This window comes from Rousettus aegyptiacus, unplaced genomic scaffold (assembly GCF_014176215.1).
Source record: "Rousettus aegyptiacus isolate mRouAeg1 unplaced genomic scaffold, mRouAeg1.p scaffold_m13_p_9, whole genome shotgun sequence".
NCBI lineage: Eukaryota > Metazoa > Chordata > Mammalia > Chiroptera > Pteropodidae > Rousettus > Rousettus aegyptiacus.
Window position 1 is genome coordinate 55041737 of NW_023416312.1, and position 18307 is coordinate 55060043.

Below are 18307 nucleotides of genomic sequence, written 5' to 3' on the forward strand. Positions count from 1 at the left end.
TGTTAACCACTGCACTTTAAAAGTGGTTACTGAACCTTAAAACTTTTAACAAACCAGTCAGCCATTAAGTATGCTTTTGCTAAAGCAACTTGGACAGTTAAACCCATCTTTGTTTAAGTAGGCCTTAAGTTTTACTTTGACAGATTCTCCCCTCTGTATTGAATTCAGCATTTTTTGTCTCCACAGTAGACTGTTTTTGTATTCTGAAGATACTGAAACACTGTGCATGAGAAATTATATCACATCAAGCATTTCTTGTTACGCAAAGAGATACCATAAGAGTTTATTTTGTTAAAGAATATGCTATGGGGGATCAGATTAAAATACCTCATCATTCTCTTGTCAGTAGGAAAATTGCTGTCAGAAAAGCAGTCTCTTAATAGCTGTTGTGAATATGTACATTGCTTACCTGACCCTACATTTTCTTTATGAAGTGAATGTTCAGTATCTTTTAAAAAAACACAGTGTGCTCTTAATTGCTAGTTGATATTTGTCAACATTATTTATTTCATTTATGGAGATCTCATTTGGTGTTTCCATCTTGGTAATCATTTGCCTAGATAGTAAGGATGTTTTTGTCTTTAGGTGCCAGTGAAGTCATATAAATCTTTTCATGAAACGATTTCTTAGGAATATATTCATGTTCTGGTAGTAAGAACACACAAACTTTCTTTAAAAAGTATGTTTAGTGGAGATTAAAGCAGAACGTATTGTTGAATACTTTCTGAGTATATGTAAGCTTTTCTAGGTATAATTTGTTAAATGATTCCAATGTGACGTAGGATATATTTAATTAAGGAAAAGTTGAGGATGGAAATCGTGATTCAACATATAAAGCAACTAATAGTACATCATGTGAATGTCAGCAGAAATGATTCAGATATTGATGATTCAGACACTAATTCTTTCTTATATCGGAAAACTGCAAAGTGGATTGATATGCTTTTTTTCATATTCGGTTACTTTATTGTCATTCCTGAGTAGTACTCTGTTAGATGCATCTCACAATCTCCACACTAAATTTTACATTGAATTAAAAGGGCAACTGGGAATCAAATCTTTAACTTTTCATGGATTGTTTTGTATCAGCTCAATGTAAAATGCATAAACACAGAGTCATCAGTGCTATTAGTAGGAATTTTATTTGGTGTATAAATATACATGAACTGTAAACATTTGAGCCTGTGATAGCAGGCCATTTCACCTACCTGAGTAATGTAGTCCATCAAATGAGAAACATTTTTGTTTATAACTCCATAACTTAGTGACAGAGGTTTCATGTTTTGAGTCTGTGAAATGGGAATTAGGTATTACTTAAGTATTTAAAATTTTGATGCTGTTCTATTTGTAACGAACTCAATTTTTATTTTAGCCATCTTCCTAGGATCATATCGTATGCCATATGAAGATATAAAAAATGCTATTCTGGAGGTCAATGAAGACATGTTGAGTGAGGCCTTAATTCAGGTAACTTGCATGTTTTCCTTTTAAAATTCCTTTGGACAGGTATTTCCAGATTACTATCTTGAGAATGTAGTTATAAAAAAAATGTTCTATATTTGGATAATAGAATCAGGAGAATCTAGCTGTGTTGATAGAGGACTGAACATACACGATCCAGGTTCTAGCTCTATTTATTAGAAATATGTTCTTTTTTTAAGTTTTTGCATATGTAGACATATCATTTCCCGTCATTCACTGTACAGAAAACTACATGTATTTATTTCATCATAACAATGACTGTAAAGTACATATTGTTATTATCATTTTATGTATATAGAAATGGAGAGTCCAACAGGGTAAAAAGCTTGCTCAAGATCGACAGGTAAATGACAAATTTACCCTTTGTTAGGTACTTAACATGTGCTGGTGATTATGCTAAGCTCTTTTTCTATTTTATTTCATTAAATTATACAACAATCCTATGAGATAAGAACTAATGTCTTCATTTTACAAATAAGGAAATAGTTTTTGCGAGACTGCTCAATGTCACATAGCTGGTAAGTGGCAGTGTAACGGAGCTGGGATACAGAACAAGGTCTATCATGACTCTAAAGGCATCACTCTCTCTCTTCTATTATTCTGCTTCCTATGGGAAAACTATTTCAGCTTACTGCACCTCCGAGTCCTCATCTGAGATCACAGGGTCACTGTGATGATTAAACCAAATAAAGCGCTTTCTGAAATAAAGCACTATACAAGATCTAACATATTGTTAGAATTTTTTGTATGTCTTTTAATTTCTATAAAGAAACACTATAGGGATTTTTCATGGAAAGGCATAGTCAGCCATTGTAGTTTTTTTGTTGCTGTTGTTTGTTTTTAGCCATGTAATTTGCTTTGATTTTAAGGAGACTGACTGATTTATGCTGTAATAATTTTGCCATATCTTCCTCGGTCTCTAAATCTCAGAGAACCCGTGTTTGTCATTTGACCAGGCTGTGTCAGGATGGAAGTTCTGTTAACCTAAAAATAAAAGAAAGCCTTTCAAAGTGAGAGGCAACAAGTTTATTTGAGATCTCTAAGAATAGCTATTCAGGGAGAAGCCCAAATAATTTTCCGATTACGAGACAAAGGCAATGGATATTTATGAGAAAGAAATGAAACAATTACACTAGTAGACGGAAGGCATTTCTATTGGTGCAGATAACAGCAATGTTAATTCCAAATAATCTTTTAAAATTTTTTGTCCAGTAATCATCAGTCCAGTAGTAATAATAATTGCTTTCTCATTATCTTTGCAAACAGTTCTTTTGTGAGGCACAAGGTCACTTAGCTCCAGTTTAAAGCTTATTTTGCCTTGTTTTAACATTTCGAATATTTGAAACATAGGACGTGCAAGGTGGTTCCTTTGGCACGGCAGCCCTGGCTCCGTTTTAAAGTGGCTCTGTTTATATTATTGTTTACAGTTCCTCCATTTTGTAGTGTAAGCTTGCATTGCAGTTTACCTCATGTATATGTTTTAAATCTAGACATATTTATTAAGACCATTTATTAAGGTTTAATGAGTTTATATAGGCTCATTATTTTAATATCACCTATATTAATCTCAATAAGAATTACGCTTTGATAAGAATTCCCCTGTGGTGGTTTTTTTCTTTAAGTTTTTCTCTGTGCAACTGGCAAGTCCATAGTTCTCTGAGTTGAAATGGAGAGCTGATCACATTTGTCCTGCGCCTTATAGTCCCAGGATTCTTTGTACAGTAGTCAGAATGACCAAGGCATGAAGCTAAATGTGATTTAGTTTTCTCTTTTTTTTCAATCGGATGGTTTAAATTTAAACTACAATAAGGCAAACAAATTTCTGATCTATACTCAATAATTTAAGCTTCCTAGTCTTTTCTGTATAATCAAATTATAGAAAATAGAACCATATTTTGAAGAATTAATCGATATAGCCATTTATTTTACCCTTTAAAACTAGTTTTTCTTTTGTATGCCTTGGTAAATAAATAAGAATATAAATGTGCACAATGCTGCTGTGGTATTTATTTCTCAGTAACATTAAAAACTTATTTTTTAAGTCATGTTTCCAGCTCTTTAGGGAATGTAAAAAGAGAAAGATTCTCATTATGACTGCTCCTCTAATATGCAACAAGATTTTAAAATGTGTATATAGAAATGTATTACCTGGGATTCTTTTTAATGTTTCACTTTATCTTGTAGCATAAACAATATATATTTGTTTCTCTATTTAAATTGGGTAATCTTGGTCCAGTTGGGTGGAATGAATTGCTTACAATTTAGAGATGGCAGTAAATTATGCCTAGATTCTGGAATTTGCTGGTTTAATCTTCTCCACTATTCAGACAAAACAGCTGCTTGTGAAATCACATTATTATGCTAAGCTTTGGATTGTACTCTGGGAAGGTGAATGAAGGAGAATCCCAAAGTAGATCCTGCCAGGCTCCTTTTGTGCATGTTACACCCTTATGCTTCCCTGCATCACTCTTTGCTATGTATGGGTTTACCTGGGTTTCCCTCATCTCTTCCTCTCTTCTAGACCTCTCTTCCCTTTTCTAAGCCTTTCTCTTTCTTTTTGTCACATATCTCTGTGTTTTACCCCTTGCCCCACCAACTTTGTTGCTGCTTTTTGTTGAAAGCGTAACACTGAGGCCTTTCCCCCCCTACATCAGCCTACTTTCCTTCTCAATATCTAAAATTTCCTCTCATTTCTTACTTACCCTTCTCAATCAAAACTCATTTTTCTTAGTTCTGCTTGTAGGAGAAAACAGCTTAACATGCAATTTAATAGCATGCATGATTGGAATTGTGCTGCTTGGGTACAAGGCACAACTGGTGAGTAACTCACCTGAGTTATTGAAGTTAATACTGCATTTATCCAGACAAATCAAATGTCTGACTATCTTCTGGTAAGGAGAAAGGTCCTGGGTTGAAACAGTTATTTGATTTCCCAGCACCAGAGGAGTACTTGTACCCTCAGGCAATAGAAAACTGAAATTACCAGCACCTCTTTCTTCCTCCCATCCCAGAAACGTTTGTTTTAGTGATGTAAAAGTAACATCAATTTGCCATTCATAGGAGCTGTTTGCCATTTATGTCTAATTACCATGTAGCACATCGATAATGCATATTATTAAATATGTATCATCAGATTAACTTTGTTGTAAGCTCTATTTCATTACAGTGCTAAACTCCATCCATGCATAAACATACTTTGTTGCTTATGTGGTACTGTTGTTTCCTCATAACGACAAAAACAAAAACAAACAAAAAAATAATTAAGGACTCATTGCTTTCCCGAGACTTGAATTAACACCAGTATTATCTCTCCTAGTATGGGCCAACAGACTCTTCCTGACCAGACAACTAATAAGTTGTAGTTATTTAGCAGGATAAATGTCTCATTGAAAAAAAAATAATCGATCAAGATCAAGGCCAAATGTTAAGGTTATTAATAAATAAAAATACTAATGACTCCTTTATTTCACAATATCTATATTTAAGGTAGAAACTCAGTTTACTATGTGGAAGGAGTTGAAATGTCCTAAACTATTTACAGGAGCACATAGTAACATTTAAAAAGTACATCATATCTTGAGATTGTTAAGGAGCTTTTAATATATGCAGTCATGAGTTACTTCCAAATAATGAATACTAAATTTAGGTGATTCTTTGCATCATTTTTTTAGCTTTGAAAATCTGCTTCAGTGTAATTTCTTTCTATTAAGAGATGAATATAACACTGTTTAACTGTTTTTAGAGTATCAGTGGTAAAAATGAAATATTTGTAGATACACATATAGAACATTGAAAAAGAAATGAAACTAACAATTTCAAAAAAGTGGTTCAAGTCTTAAGGGAAAAATAAAAGTGCGTTCTATTTTAGAACATGAGTACATACAAATGATTCTTAAATGCTGAGGAAGTTCATATTGGTACGAAGTTTATGGTCATATTCACAAAAGATATACAGAAAAAAAGTTGATTAACATAGAAGGCAGTATAATATTACTGCAGAATAATTTACAAAGATATGTGTAAAGCAGAGATTGATAATTAGGGGTTCAAAGCCCCCCTTGGGGACCCATGGAGAAAATTTAGGGGCTTCCGAAATTAGATGTGAAAAATACTACATCTTACATTCTTTAACTTCTTACTAATATTTGGCATTGAATTTGATTAGCAATGCAGGCAGTAACCAAACTAATCTTAACAGTACCTCTAACTTTGTCACTAACAGAAATAATAAACATTTTCATATCGCATTAAATTTGTGGTAGCTATCTTGACATATTGCTTATTGTCATTACTATTTCAAAATCACACCAGTTATTAAAGCTGCTACTATATCTGATTTTTAAATGCTTTAATCAAGAATCATATCTATTACATCACAATTTATGTTTGTAAATATGTTGATGACTATTTCAATATAACTGGTTGCTTTCGTATTCTATGTATTAAAGGGTTCATGGCACAAACAAAAAGGCCAGAAACTAGTACAGAAAAGTTTCCCTATCAGGATGGTGGAAATAAGTCTTTTCAGCTTCAGTTCTCCCTCACAACTATCCATAGAAAGGGCATCATTATAAAAATACCAGACCCAGGGGTGTTTCTAAAGCACCCTCCTAAACCACAGAGATGAAGGACCACATTAGAAGGGTAAGAAGAATAGCTTTGTTCTGAATATATTGCTCTTTGCCTTTCAGGCACAGCACATCATTGAAGGGGCCACCCTGGGAATATGGCTTCTTCATTGGGAAAAGAGAACCATAGGTCAATATCCAGCTATCCCAGTCTTGTGAGATGCTTCCTGTAAGGCTCATCACCTCATGGAGATTCCCTGTGGGAATCTGTGGGGCTTGAGCACTGGGAGTCAGATAGAGATGAAGAAAGGGGGGCCTACCCTCAGATCTTGGCAGACCACACTCTTGCTTTTAGCACTGCCTGAGAAGAGATCCAAGCCAGTGGCTCTGCCCATCTTCAGAGCCAAATTGGGGTTCCTAACTTGCCAGGGAGTTTAGGTGCCGGTTCTGCCAGATTTAGGTTCCCAGTCAAGATGGTATACCAGCCATGAAAACTATTCTACTTCCCTGTAAAAAAGCAAAATTTGCAGCCCTGTACAAATGCTGAGTGTATCCTCTAGTCTCACCTGTCCAAGAAACCTGCCCAGAGAACCCAGGCGGCTTTGGAGCCCATCCTACAGCCCTGCCCAGTGGTTGAACATACTCTGGCCCTCCATAACCAGGGGACCAAAACAGTGATAATGGGCATCCTCAGAGCCCAAATTACAGTAACAGCAAGCCATAGAGTTCAGCCTCTAGCCTTGCCCAGCAGCAGAGAATAGCCTATGACCCTATATGATTGCTGAACACAGTCTGTGGCCTTGCCCAAGCAAGTGAGCACAATTTCCCCACCCAATGGTGGAGCACAGCCTGTGACTCCTCCTGAATCAGTAACCTAGATTATGCTAGACCACAGAGCACAGTCTCTAGCCCCACCGAACTTTGAGATAAAGTTGAAGGCCCCTGCACCAGAGAGCTCAGTCAGTGACTTTGCTCAGCAGTGGAGCACAGCCAGTGGCTTACCTGATTATGAAGTCCACCCTTAAGGCCTGCTCAGTAGCAAGCCACAGCAGCCCCAAGTGAACATATTCTAGCCAGAAGCACCATTTGCTCTAGGAGCACAGCCTGAAACCTGAGTTGACCAGGAACAATGGCAGAGCCCAGCCCATAACTCTGCCCAATTGCAGAATCCATCCAGTGAACCATCCTGCCAATAAACACAGCTTGTGATCTCGACTGACCAGAGTTGATTGCAGAACCAAGCTAAGGGCCCCACCTGACCAAAGAGCACAGCCAGTAGCCCCACGTCATCAGGGAGTCCACCCAGTGGCTCCGCTTGAATGTGGATCCCAGCCAGAATGATCACCCAACCATAGAGCCCAACCAGTGGCAGCCCCTCTGACTTCAGATAACAGGTAATGGCCTCACCCTGCTAGATACCCTGAAAGTGTCAAAGGCACTCACTACCAGCTGACACATCCCAGGGTGAGTTGACAAGTGAAGATCTTTATCTGCTGAAACAAGCATGTCAATTCTGAAAGAGGTGTCCACTTACTCAGATGCATAGATACAAATGCAAGTAATCAAGAAATCAAGAATCTCCAAAGAATCAGGTAAAAATGATATAACCAAAGGAAAATAATAAATCTCCAATAACTGACTCTAACAAAATGTTGATCTATGAAGTTTCTGAAATAGAATTCAGAATAATCCTCTTAAAGAAGTTCGGTGAACTATAGGGACACACAAACAACTAAACAAAATTGGTAAAACTTTTTTTGAACAAAACAAGAAGTTCAACAAAGAAATAGTAACCATAAAAAAAGCCCAACAGAAATCCTAGAGCTGAAGAATACAATGATTGAACTGAAGAATTCAGTAGAGAGATTTAATGCCATAATTGATCAAGTGGAAAAAAGAATATGTGAATTGGAAGATGAGTCATTTGAAATTATCCAGTCACAGGAATAAAAAGGATAAAGAATGAAAAAGAGTGACAAAAGCCTACAAGGCTATCAACAGATTTCTCAAGCGAAACAGTGCAGGCCAGGAGATTGCATGATTATATATTTAAAATAGTGAAGAAGAAAAAACCCTGTCAACCAAGCCCACTGTACCTGTAAAACCTGTCCTTCAGAAAAGAAGAAAATGTAAAGCTTTTCTCAAACAAAAGCAGAGAGAGTTCATCACAACTAGACCTGCTATATAAGACATGCTAAAAAGTGTATTTCAAACTGAAATGAAAAAATGCTAATTTAAATTATAGCAAACTATGAATGTGTAAATCTCACTGGCAATGAGATGTATACATTCGGTCAAAGTCTCTAATATTGTAATGGTGGTGTGTAATTCACCAGCAGCTCTAATTTAAAAGTTGAAAAATGAATCTGTTAAGCATAACCATAAATTATAACATCAGTAACCTTAATTAACCTAAAATATGAGGTGGAATGAAACAAAATTATAATGTTTTTGTATGCTTTTGAAGTTATCAGCTTAAAATAGGATGTTTTAAATATAGTTTATATAAGCCTTATGGTAACTATAAAGGAAAAGCCTGTAGTAGGCACACAAAAGATATGATGAAAGGATCGAAACATACTGTTGTAGAAAATAGTCAAATTACAAAGGATAAGAGCAATAGAGGAAACAGGGAACACAGGGTCTACAAAACAACAATTAGCAAAAGGCAATAGCAAAGTTCTACCTAAAAGTAATTACTTTAAAGATAAATAGATTAAATTCTGTAATCAAAAGGCATAGAATGGCTAAATTGTAAAAAAAAAAAAAATCAATAAATAAAAACAAGATCCAAAGATACACTGTCTACAAGTGCCTTGCTTACCTTTAAGGACACACATAGGTTAAGAGTGAAGGACTGGAAAAAGATATTTTAAGCAAAGGGTAACCAAAGGAAATCAGGGGTTGCTATACTTATATCAGACAATGGACTTTAAGCAAAAAAGAAAAAGAAAGTGTGAAAACAATTGTTATGTCAGGAATATATAACAATTGTCAAATATTTATGAACCCAACAATGGAACACCTAAATATATAAAGTAAATACTAACAAAATTAAAAGGATGAATAAACAATAAATTAATAGTTGGGGACTTCAATATCCACTTTCAACAATGGGTAGATCAAACAGAGAATGAACAAGGAAGTAGTAGATTTGAATAGCCTAATGGATATATGCAGAACAGTCCATCTAACTGATGGGCAGAATACACATTCTTCTCAAGTGTGCACAGACCTTTCTCTAAGATTGGTCATATGATAGGTAACAGAGAAGTCTTAGTAAGTTTAAGAAGATTGAAAAAAGTTTAAGAAGTTTAAGAAGATTGAAATTTTACCAAAGATCTTTTCTGACCACAGTGGTATGGAAAAAAAATTAATAACAGGAGGAAAGCTTGGAAATGCACTGATACCTGGAAATTAAGCAATGCACTCCTGAACAACTAATGAATCAAAGAAGAAAAGAAAAGGGAATATATATATATATATATATATATATATATATATATATGTATATATATATATACATATATATATACATATATATATAATCTCCTGAGAAAAATGAAAATGGAAACACATATACCAAAACTTATTAAATGGAATAAAATCAATTCTAACTAGGAAGTTTGTAGGGATAAACATGTCAAGGGAAGAAAGAGATTTTGACCTAACTTTATGCCCCAAAGAATAAGAAAAAATAAGCCCAAAGTTGGCAGAAGGAAGGAAATAATAAAATTTAGACAACAGAGTTAAATGAAATAGAGAACAGAACAACAATAGAAAAGATTAACAAAACTATGAGCCATTTTTTAAAAAACAGATTAAATTCTTATGCCTTTAGCTTGACTAAGCAAGAAGAAAGAGGACCCACACAAATAAAGTTATAAATGAAAAGGACATTACAAGTGATGCTACGGAAATACAGAAGGTTGTGAGACCAATATAAAAATTATATGCCACTTTATTGGGTAACCTAGATGAAATGGATCAATTTCTAGTAACATGCAACCTACTAAGAATGAATCATGAATAGAAAATATGAACAGAACAATAATGACTAAGGGGATTAAAGCAGTGACCAAAAACCTCTCAAAGAAATGTCTAGGTTCAGATGGTTTCAATGGTGAATTCTAAGAATACAATTAAGTGGAAAGATATTTCATGTTCATGGATTATAATTAATTTTCTTGAAACATCCATACTCCCACAAATCACCTATAGATTCAATGTGATTTCTATCAAGAATCTATTAGTATTTTTTACAGAAATAGAAAAGCTCCTAAAATTCATATGGAACTAAAAAAGATAGTGAATAGCCAAAAGAATTCCAAGAAAGAACAAAGATGGAGTCATTACACTTTCTGATATCAAACTATATTAAAAAATATATATATAATAATCAAAACCGTATGGTACATAGAGCAATGGAACAGAGTCAAGATCCCAGAAGTAAACCTATTCATGTAAGGTCAACTATTATTTGATAAGGGAGCCAGGAATACCGAATGGGAAAAAAGTAAAGTCTCTTCAATAAATGGTGTTGGGTAAATTGTATATTTACATGCAAAAGAATGAAACTGGACCCCTCTCTCACACCCCTTAAAAAATTAACTTGAAATGGATTAAAGACTTAAATGCATGACCTGAAACCATAAAATCCCTAGAAGGAAACGGAAAAAAGATGTTTGATATTGGTCTTGGCAATTAATTTTTAGATATGACACTAAAATCATAAGGAACAAAAGCAAAAACAAGCAATCAGGACTACATCAAACTAAAAGCCTTCTGTCACAGGAAATAATCAACAGAGTGAAAAGGCAACCTACAGTATGGGAGAAAACATTTGCAAACCACATATCTGATAAAGGGCTAATATCCAATATATATAAGGAACTCATAGCATCAAGAACAGAAAACCAAATAATCTGATTAAAAATGGGCAAAGGACTTGAATAGACATTTTTCCAAAGGAGACATTCCAATGGCCAACAGTAATATGAAATGTGCTCAATATTACTAATCATCAGAGAAATGTAAATCACATCTACAGTGAGGTATCACCTCATACCTGTTAGAATAGCTATTATCAAAAAGACAAGAGATAACCAGTGTTTGCAAGGATGTGGAGAAAAGGGAACCCTTGTACAATTGGTGGGATTGTAAATTGATATAGGTATTATAGAAAGCAGTATGGAGATCCCTCAGAAAATTAAAATAGAACTATCATATGATCCAGCAAAACATACTTCTGGCTATATATCTGAAGGAAATAAAAGCACTGTATCAAAGAGCTGTCTGGATGCCCAAGTTCATTGCAGTAATTTTTTTTTACAATAGCCAGAACATGGAAATAACTTGACTGTCCATCAATTGATGAATGGGTAAAGTTTCTCTCTCTCTCTCTCTCTCTCTCTCTCTCTCTCTCTCTCTCTCTCTCTCTCTCTCTCTCTCTCTCTCTCACACACACACACACACACACAAAATGGATTATTATTCAGCCATAAAATAGAAGGAAATCCCACCATTTTTGACAAAAATGGACATTTAGGGCTTTATTTTAGGTGAAAGAAGTCAAGACAGAGTAAGACAAATGCTATGTGATCTCACTACATGTGGAACTAAAAATACAAACTTTCAGGAACAGAGATAGATTGGTGGTTTGCAAGGGTGGAGAGAAAGGAATAATAGGTGAAAGTGACCCAAAGATACAACTTCCAGCTATAAGATGAATAAGTCCTGAGTATATAATGTATTAGCATATGGTGGCTATAGTTAATAATACAGTATTGAAATATTTGAAAGGAGCTAAGAAAGTAAGTCTTAAAAGTCCTTACTAGAATATATATATATATATATATATATATATATATATATATATACACACACACACACACACACACATATATATATATATATGTCTATGAGAGGTGAAGGATGTGTAATCTAATCTTATCGTGTTAAATCATTTTGCAATATATATGTTTATCGAGTTATCATGTTGTGCATCTTAAATTCATGTAATGTTATGTAACTCAGGAAAACTAAAAAAAAGTTTGAGAAAAGAAGTTTCTCAGTTAAATGACTTAGAAGGTTCCCTTAAAAATATTGTAATGGTAAAATTATCAGTTGTTGCCAGTCATTAGTGGGGAGGGAAGGATGAATAGGCAGAGCATGGAGGATTTTTAGGGCAGTGAAATTATTCTGTATGGTACTGTAATGGTGGATACATTTCATACATTTTTCAAAACCTATAGAAGGTACAGGAAGAGTGAACCCCAATGTAAATTATGGACTTCGGGCAGTATCAACATGTCATTGTAGGTTCATGAATTGTTACAAATGTACTACTCTAGTGAGGGATGTCGATAGCGGAGGAGCCTATACATATGAGGGCAGGAGATACGTGGGAACTCTCTGTACTTTCTGCTCAATTTTCCTGTGAACCTAAAACTACTCTAAAAATAAAGGCTAGGGTGGGCTGTGGTTGTCTTCCTGCAACAAGTAGAATTTGATCTGGACTTTGAAGCACTATTAAGATTCAGATCGAGAGGGCTAGGGAATGGGAATAGTAGACAAAGGCTTGAGGCATATAAATGAAAATATCTGTATTCTGATACAGCTCAGAATACACGTAGGGTAGCAATAAAGAGAAAGTGTATAAAATATTTGTCAGGGTCATATTATAGAGGCATAGAGAACAAGAATTTTTGAATGACCCATAATACATTTTCTTTGGCCTTTGCCGTGTGTAAACAGTAGAAGTGAATGTCACATACTGTCCATTTGCCTCAGGCCCAACTCCCCCTCCGCCCCTCACCACTATAATTTACCCACTTTGATTCATTCCTAGCCCCTATAAGCATCAGGCTTTTTGATACCTGATAGACAACTTGAATACCAAGCTGCTGTGTTTGGGCATGATCAGATGTTTAGGAAGATTAATGTAGCTGCAGTATGCCGAAATGGCTTGACCAAAAGAGATTAGAGATAGAAAGTTAAGTGTAATTTCAAATATAAGACACAGTAAAGCCCCGGAATACATTGGCAGTGGAGAAAAGAGGGAAGGTGGGTAAATAAGAAGTTAGAAAAATGATTCATTGAAAAATCTTGGTGATAGATCAAATGGTTGTACTACTAATTAAAGAGGCAAAGCAACTTGGAGAGAAAATACTTCCAGGGCAGAGGTGAAAACTCTTATAAATATATTACATTAGAATGTGTATTGGAAGTCAGAGTAGAGAGTAGGACTGAAAATAAGGATTTTTGGAGTCATTTGTAAAGAAGTGATTGTTGGAGTATAAAGACCAAATAAATTATTGAGGTTGATAGTGAAAAAAGTGACATCTGAAGGCTAAGAACTGTATTTCTGGAGACCATACAGGTGGAGGGGATGGATTTTGGTAGGTAGATAAATCAGAACAAAAGGAGCCAGCTTATCAGAAACAGTGACAGGTACTGGGGTGTGTCACAAAAGCCAGCATAGGAGAGAATTTTAAGTAGTGATGAATGAGAGAATGAGATCAGGGGAAATACGTTTGATGTTCTGAATGGCAGTGACTTACTAAGTTTAAGTAGTTGTTATTTTCTTGCAGTTCTTTCTTAAAACAAGCCACAATATATACCAGACACCTGTATTCCCTAAGCAAGTATTCTATTTATTATCTTTTGGTGTCTGCCACTCTTATTTTTAAGGAAAAGATGCCTTTCTGCTGGTCATGTAACTGTCTGGTGTCGTTTTCTGCTTCCCCTCAACCTGCTTCATTTTCTCTGACCTTTTCTTTTTCCCCTTCCTTCCTTCCTTCCTTCCTCCCTCCCTCCCTCCCTCCCTCCCTTCCCTCCTTTCCCTCCCTCCTTTCTTCTGTCCCTCCTTCCTTCTTTCTTCTTACCATCGCTTTCTTACTTTCTTTCATTTTAAACACATATTTCTTTCATTCATTCATTCATTCATTCATTCATTCATTAAATAAAGGGCACTAATCTCACTTACTAATACCCCCTCGGTGAAATACGACTCTAAAGTACTTCCTTCATACCTGGAAACTCCATAGATGTCTTTCTATGATACGCACATGAGAATAGTCCAGCTTTCTTCCCCACCCACATAATTTCTACTTACAGTGGCTGTATTACTTTTCTGAAATCCTTCCAAGTATCCAACATTGACTTGATATGTGGAGTCTGCAGGTAACCAAATGCTATTTTACATCTCAAAATAGATGATATGATCTCTATAACTTATTGCTGGGTTCTGACAAAATGATTAGAACGAAGCAAAGGTCATTGAATCCATTCCCTTGATTCCAGACAATACTACTCCTAAGTCATCAAAGATAGATGGGTATCTATTGATTCTGAAGGGAAAAAAGACTCTTCAACTTCCCTCAATTAACCAGTTCTAGAGTATAATTATTCTTATAGTCAGAAAGTTCATGCATGTGTAATAGTGAGCTCTTTTTTGTCTCTTCAATCCATCTTTGTAATCATTGATCTATTTACGTGGCTATCGACCATCTGTGTTTTATGCAGGCTGTGAGTCTGCATGTGTTCGTGCACTACAAGGCTACAAGTATATCAATTAAAGCTATCATGGCATTAGTATTGTAGAATTTGGAAACATTTTTTTTCTCTTAAATAACGACTTGTATTCACTACGTTTATTTTTATAATTCTGGGAAAATGAAACATTAGCAATGACAGCAACAATCATTAAACATTTCTTTCCCATTTCTCATCATTGTGGAATAAATAATTATTTTGTTGCACTGCTTGTTGGAATCTGTTACCTTTCCTCACTAAAGTTTTCTTTGGCCCTTGTTTGCTATTTTCAATCTATTGTTAAAATCATACTTGTTCCAAACAAATATGATGACTGCTCATTTTTATCTCCTCTGTGTCTGTTTTTGATTAATACCAGTATTCATTTGTCACCATCACTGGTTGTGGTGTTGTAATTTTTGAGTCATATTTTATATTTAGAATCAGTTAGAATATATAACAACACATGCAATCATGAATTTATAAAATTACCAACATTTGTTAATGAAATTTATATTTTATTTGATTATTAGTGAACAGCATTTTATAGAAATCAAAGTACCGGAAATTGCAAACATGACTTTGTCCAAAGGTTTGGTGGTAGTAGAATGTGTCATGTTAAAGAGTTAATCAGAAATGGTGCAATCCATTTTGAATCATTAGTTATGATATATCTTCTTTGGGTATTTTTTCTAATAATCACAAAAGATACTCAATATTGAGGGGCCAACAAGCTTAGATGACAGTGCTAAAATATAGCTTCAGGAGTGTTTTTGGTTGACCAGAAATAATAGATTGGGATTACTCTGTGACATCAAGTAAATGGGATGCTTGGTAGAGGGGTATAGCCTGCATAAGTCTGGCTTTACAGGAAAGTTGCAAGCAGGATAACCTGTCAGGAACAGTAACAGAGCATATAGATGAGAGTAGATATAGTAGGGATAATTCTACCTTGTGTAATGCTTTAAAAGTTTTATTTTTCCTTTTCTTCCTATTGTGGTACCCTGTCTTTTATGAAGTATTTCCTAAGGTATGACTGTTCTATTCCAAACTATACTAATTGTACACAAATTTAATTTTACCTTTGTATCTTGATCATAGAATTAGAGACCATCTGAAGTTTAGGCTAAAATAAACTTTATAAATTATCTTATTTCATGGAAGGAGAAACTGAGGCTTAAAGAGGTTTATGTCACAGAGCCAATCTGGGATCATAACTCAGTTCATAAGAAGCCCACTTCATTGATTTATTTCTTCTTTTTTTTACCTCTATTATTTGACCTGTATTTTCCTTGCTGTAGTATGCAGATAGGTGAAATAAATTCAGGAGTTTCCTGCTCAACAAGAATAAAAAGTGGCCACAAAATGTTTACTAATTAAACAGTTTGTTTAATGTCTGTCATCACATGTCAGAGTACAAATTAAATTATTTTTTAAAATATCTTCTTTCCATGTTAGAAGACATTCATTATCATTTGTGTTGTGAAATATATAATTATGTGTCAAGAAATAGACTTAATTTTACTTAATGCAATATAAGGGACATTGGATTTTGTTTCTACATTCATTGGCAGTGTTTTAGTAAAATGAAAGTGTAGTTCAAATACTAGTAAGATCATCATTTATTTTATCCTGTATGAAGGATTCAGAATGATGGACCTTTTTTAAAGAAATCAAATCTTTAAGCTTTTTGAGAAAGACATAAGTAAATATTTTGGCCTTCATTTATATTTTTTATTTAATGCATATAATTGAATACAGTTGAAAAATTAGTTGCTTCTCAGGAAAAGCAAATAAGGTGTCTATTTTTCTTCTTGAGTGCTGTGACTAATTGCTATATAATCACCTTGGAGTTTCTGTGCTTCAGTGGTTTATTCTTAAAATTCTGCTCCCATTGTGGTGAGAGAAAAAGCATTGTGTTTGGGTTTCAGTCACTTACACCGTGCAGTCTTTGTTGAGCAAGTCACTTATATTCTCTTAGCCTTAAATGTCTTGCCTATAAAAGGTGGGTAGGGATGTGTACTTATAATGCAGGGTTATCATAAAGATTAAATATGAGCATATGTGAAAAACTTGCAAACCATAAAATGCTAAACAAATTGAACACAAATGTAGATTAGTCCCTTGGCAATTTACTTAACCCTAACCTCTCACCTTTTCTAGTCATTCTCCACTTGAACATTCAACCATCACTTGAAAGAGTATCCCAAATAGAACTCATATTCTTATTCCTTTAGGAGATAAGATACCTTCCTTATCTCCTAAAATTCTTCTCATTCCTTCTTCTTCTTTGACCCCACCAGAGACTCATCCCAGCTTATCATGTATTCTTACTGATCTTTTTGTTGAAGGTTTATTAGATCCTTTCTGACCTACCATTGCCACGGGACTAGATTTATTTGTCATAACTTCAAGAATTTTACTATTATTGTTTCTTAGTGGGTCTTTTTTTTCTCTAGGCTCCCTCCAATTCAGTGTATTTTACTAGATTCAACTGGGTTTTCTTTTTCCTGCATTAATGCATTTTTTTTTTCATTAAAGAAACAATAACAGTGACTGTCATCTGTTTTTGTTTCTTTTTTGTTTGTTGTTTCTTGGTTTGTTTCAAATACTGTAGGAGAACTCTAGTTAATCTCAAAGGTTTGGTGAATTTCTAAAAGTTTGATTTTGAATAATCTGTACATGACTTGCCTATGCTTTTCTCCCAGACTTTTCACATGTCATTCTATCCCTTAGGTGTCTTTCATATCTTTCAAAACATAAACCTCTCCTTCTCTTAGAAATGCTCTTAACTTTCTATACCACCATGGACATTCCATTCTTCATCTGCTCATATGTACTATTTGTTCATAGCTTTTTGGAATGGTTTTTGAAAATGATCTTGGCATATGATACTGACATTTTGAACGCTATAGAAGCATTGTCTGTTTTAGTCATTCGTTCAGTTCTTTTAGGGCCAGTCAGATCATGATACAGTGTTCTGTCTATATGATAGTTATTATCACATCATGTGATTTGGTGGTATTTTAAATTAGGACTTGTGAAAGCATTAGACTGACTCTCTCTGCAGGGCTATATGGAGGGGGTGGGCAGTCCATGCTAAGCTTAGTGTGTCCGATTTATGGATTTCCCTTTGATGGGTTAGGTGTGTGTTATCTCAGTGATTTCTGAGAATTAAAAGAGCCACCCCAACCTCCTTTATTGAACCAAAGATATTTATGAAAGTAAGTACAAGGATTTCATACAGTATCAAAACAATACTTATATACAGTTATGATTAGTGGTAGGCATTTCTGCCAGTCCTAAACATTTGTCATAGATTACTTTGCTCTAAAAATTCTTTTGCACTTAGAGGTAAAAACTGTCCTATTGTACACAGTTTCTCTGGGCCTCAGCTGCCTATTTTGGGGGAGCATGGCTCAGCCACGAGAATATTGGTGTTCTCCATTTGTATAAGTGCATGCAAGCAGTAATTTTGGCACATAGATCCAAAGGGAGCAGGTACTATGTCCCCTTTATACAACTTCTATGTTGTATATCATTTAAAAAAATAAAATTCTGACTACTTTGAGATGAAGAGAATGTCTGTTGATGATGAGCAGCATCACACCTAGGGAAGCTTTTGTTATTGGTTGCCATAAATCCATGAAGAACATCCGAAATAGTATAAACACAACAGCTGCTGCATGGGATACATATAGTGTTAAGATATGCTTCCCCTT

At 34.8% G+C, this 18307-nt stretch overlaps 1 protein-coding gene across 7 annotated transcripts in view; it reads left to right on the plus strand.

The window, feature by feature from the left end:
• The window catches only part of DIAPH2 (diaphanous related formin 2), a 776708-nt gene that overhangs the window by 328631 nt on the left and 429770 nt on the right, over positions 1-18307 (plus strand). For all 7 annotated transcript variants that reach the window (XM_036226378.1, XM_036226383.1, XM_036226380.1 and 4 more), the window contains one exon: positions 1373-1467. In XM_036226378.1, coding sequence (XP_036082271.1) covers positions 1373-1467 — 95 coding nt within the window. The remainder of the gene's footprint in view (positions 1-1372; positions 1468-18307) is intronic.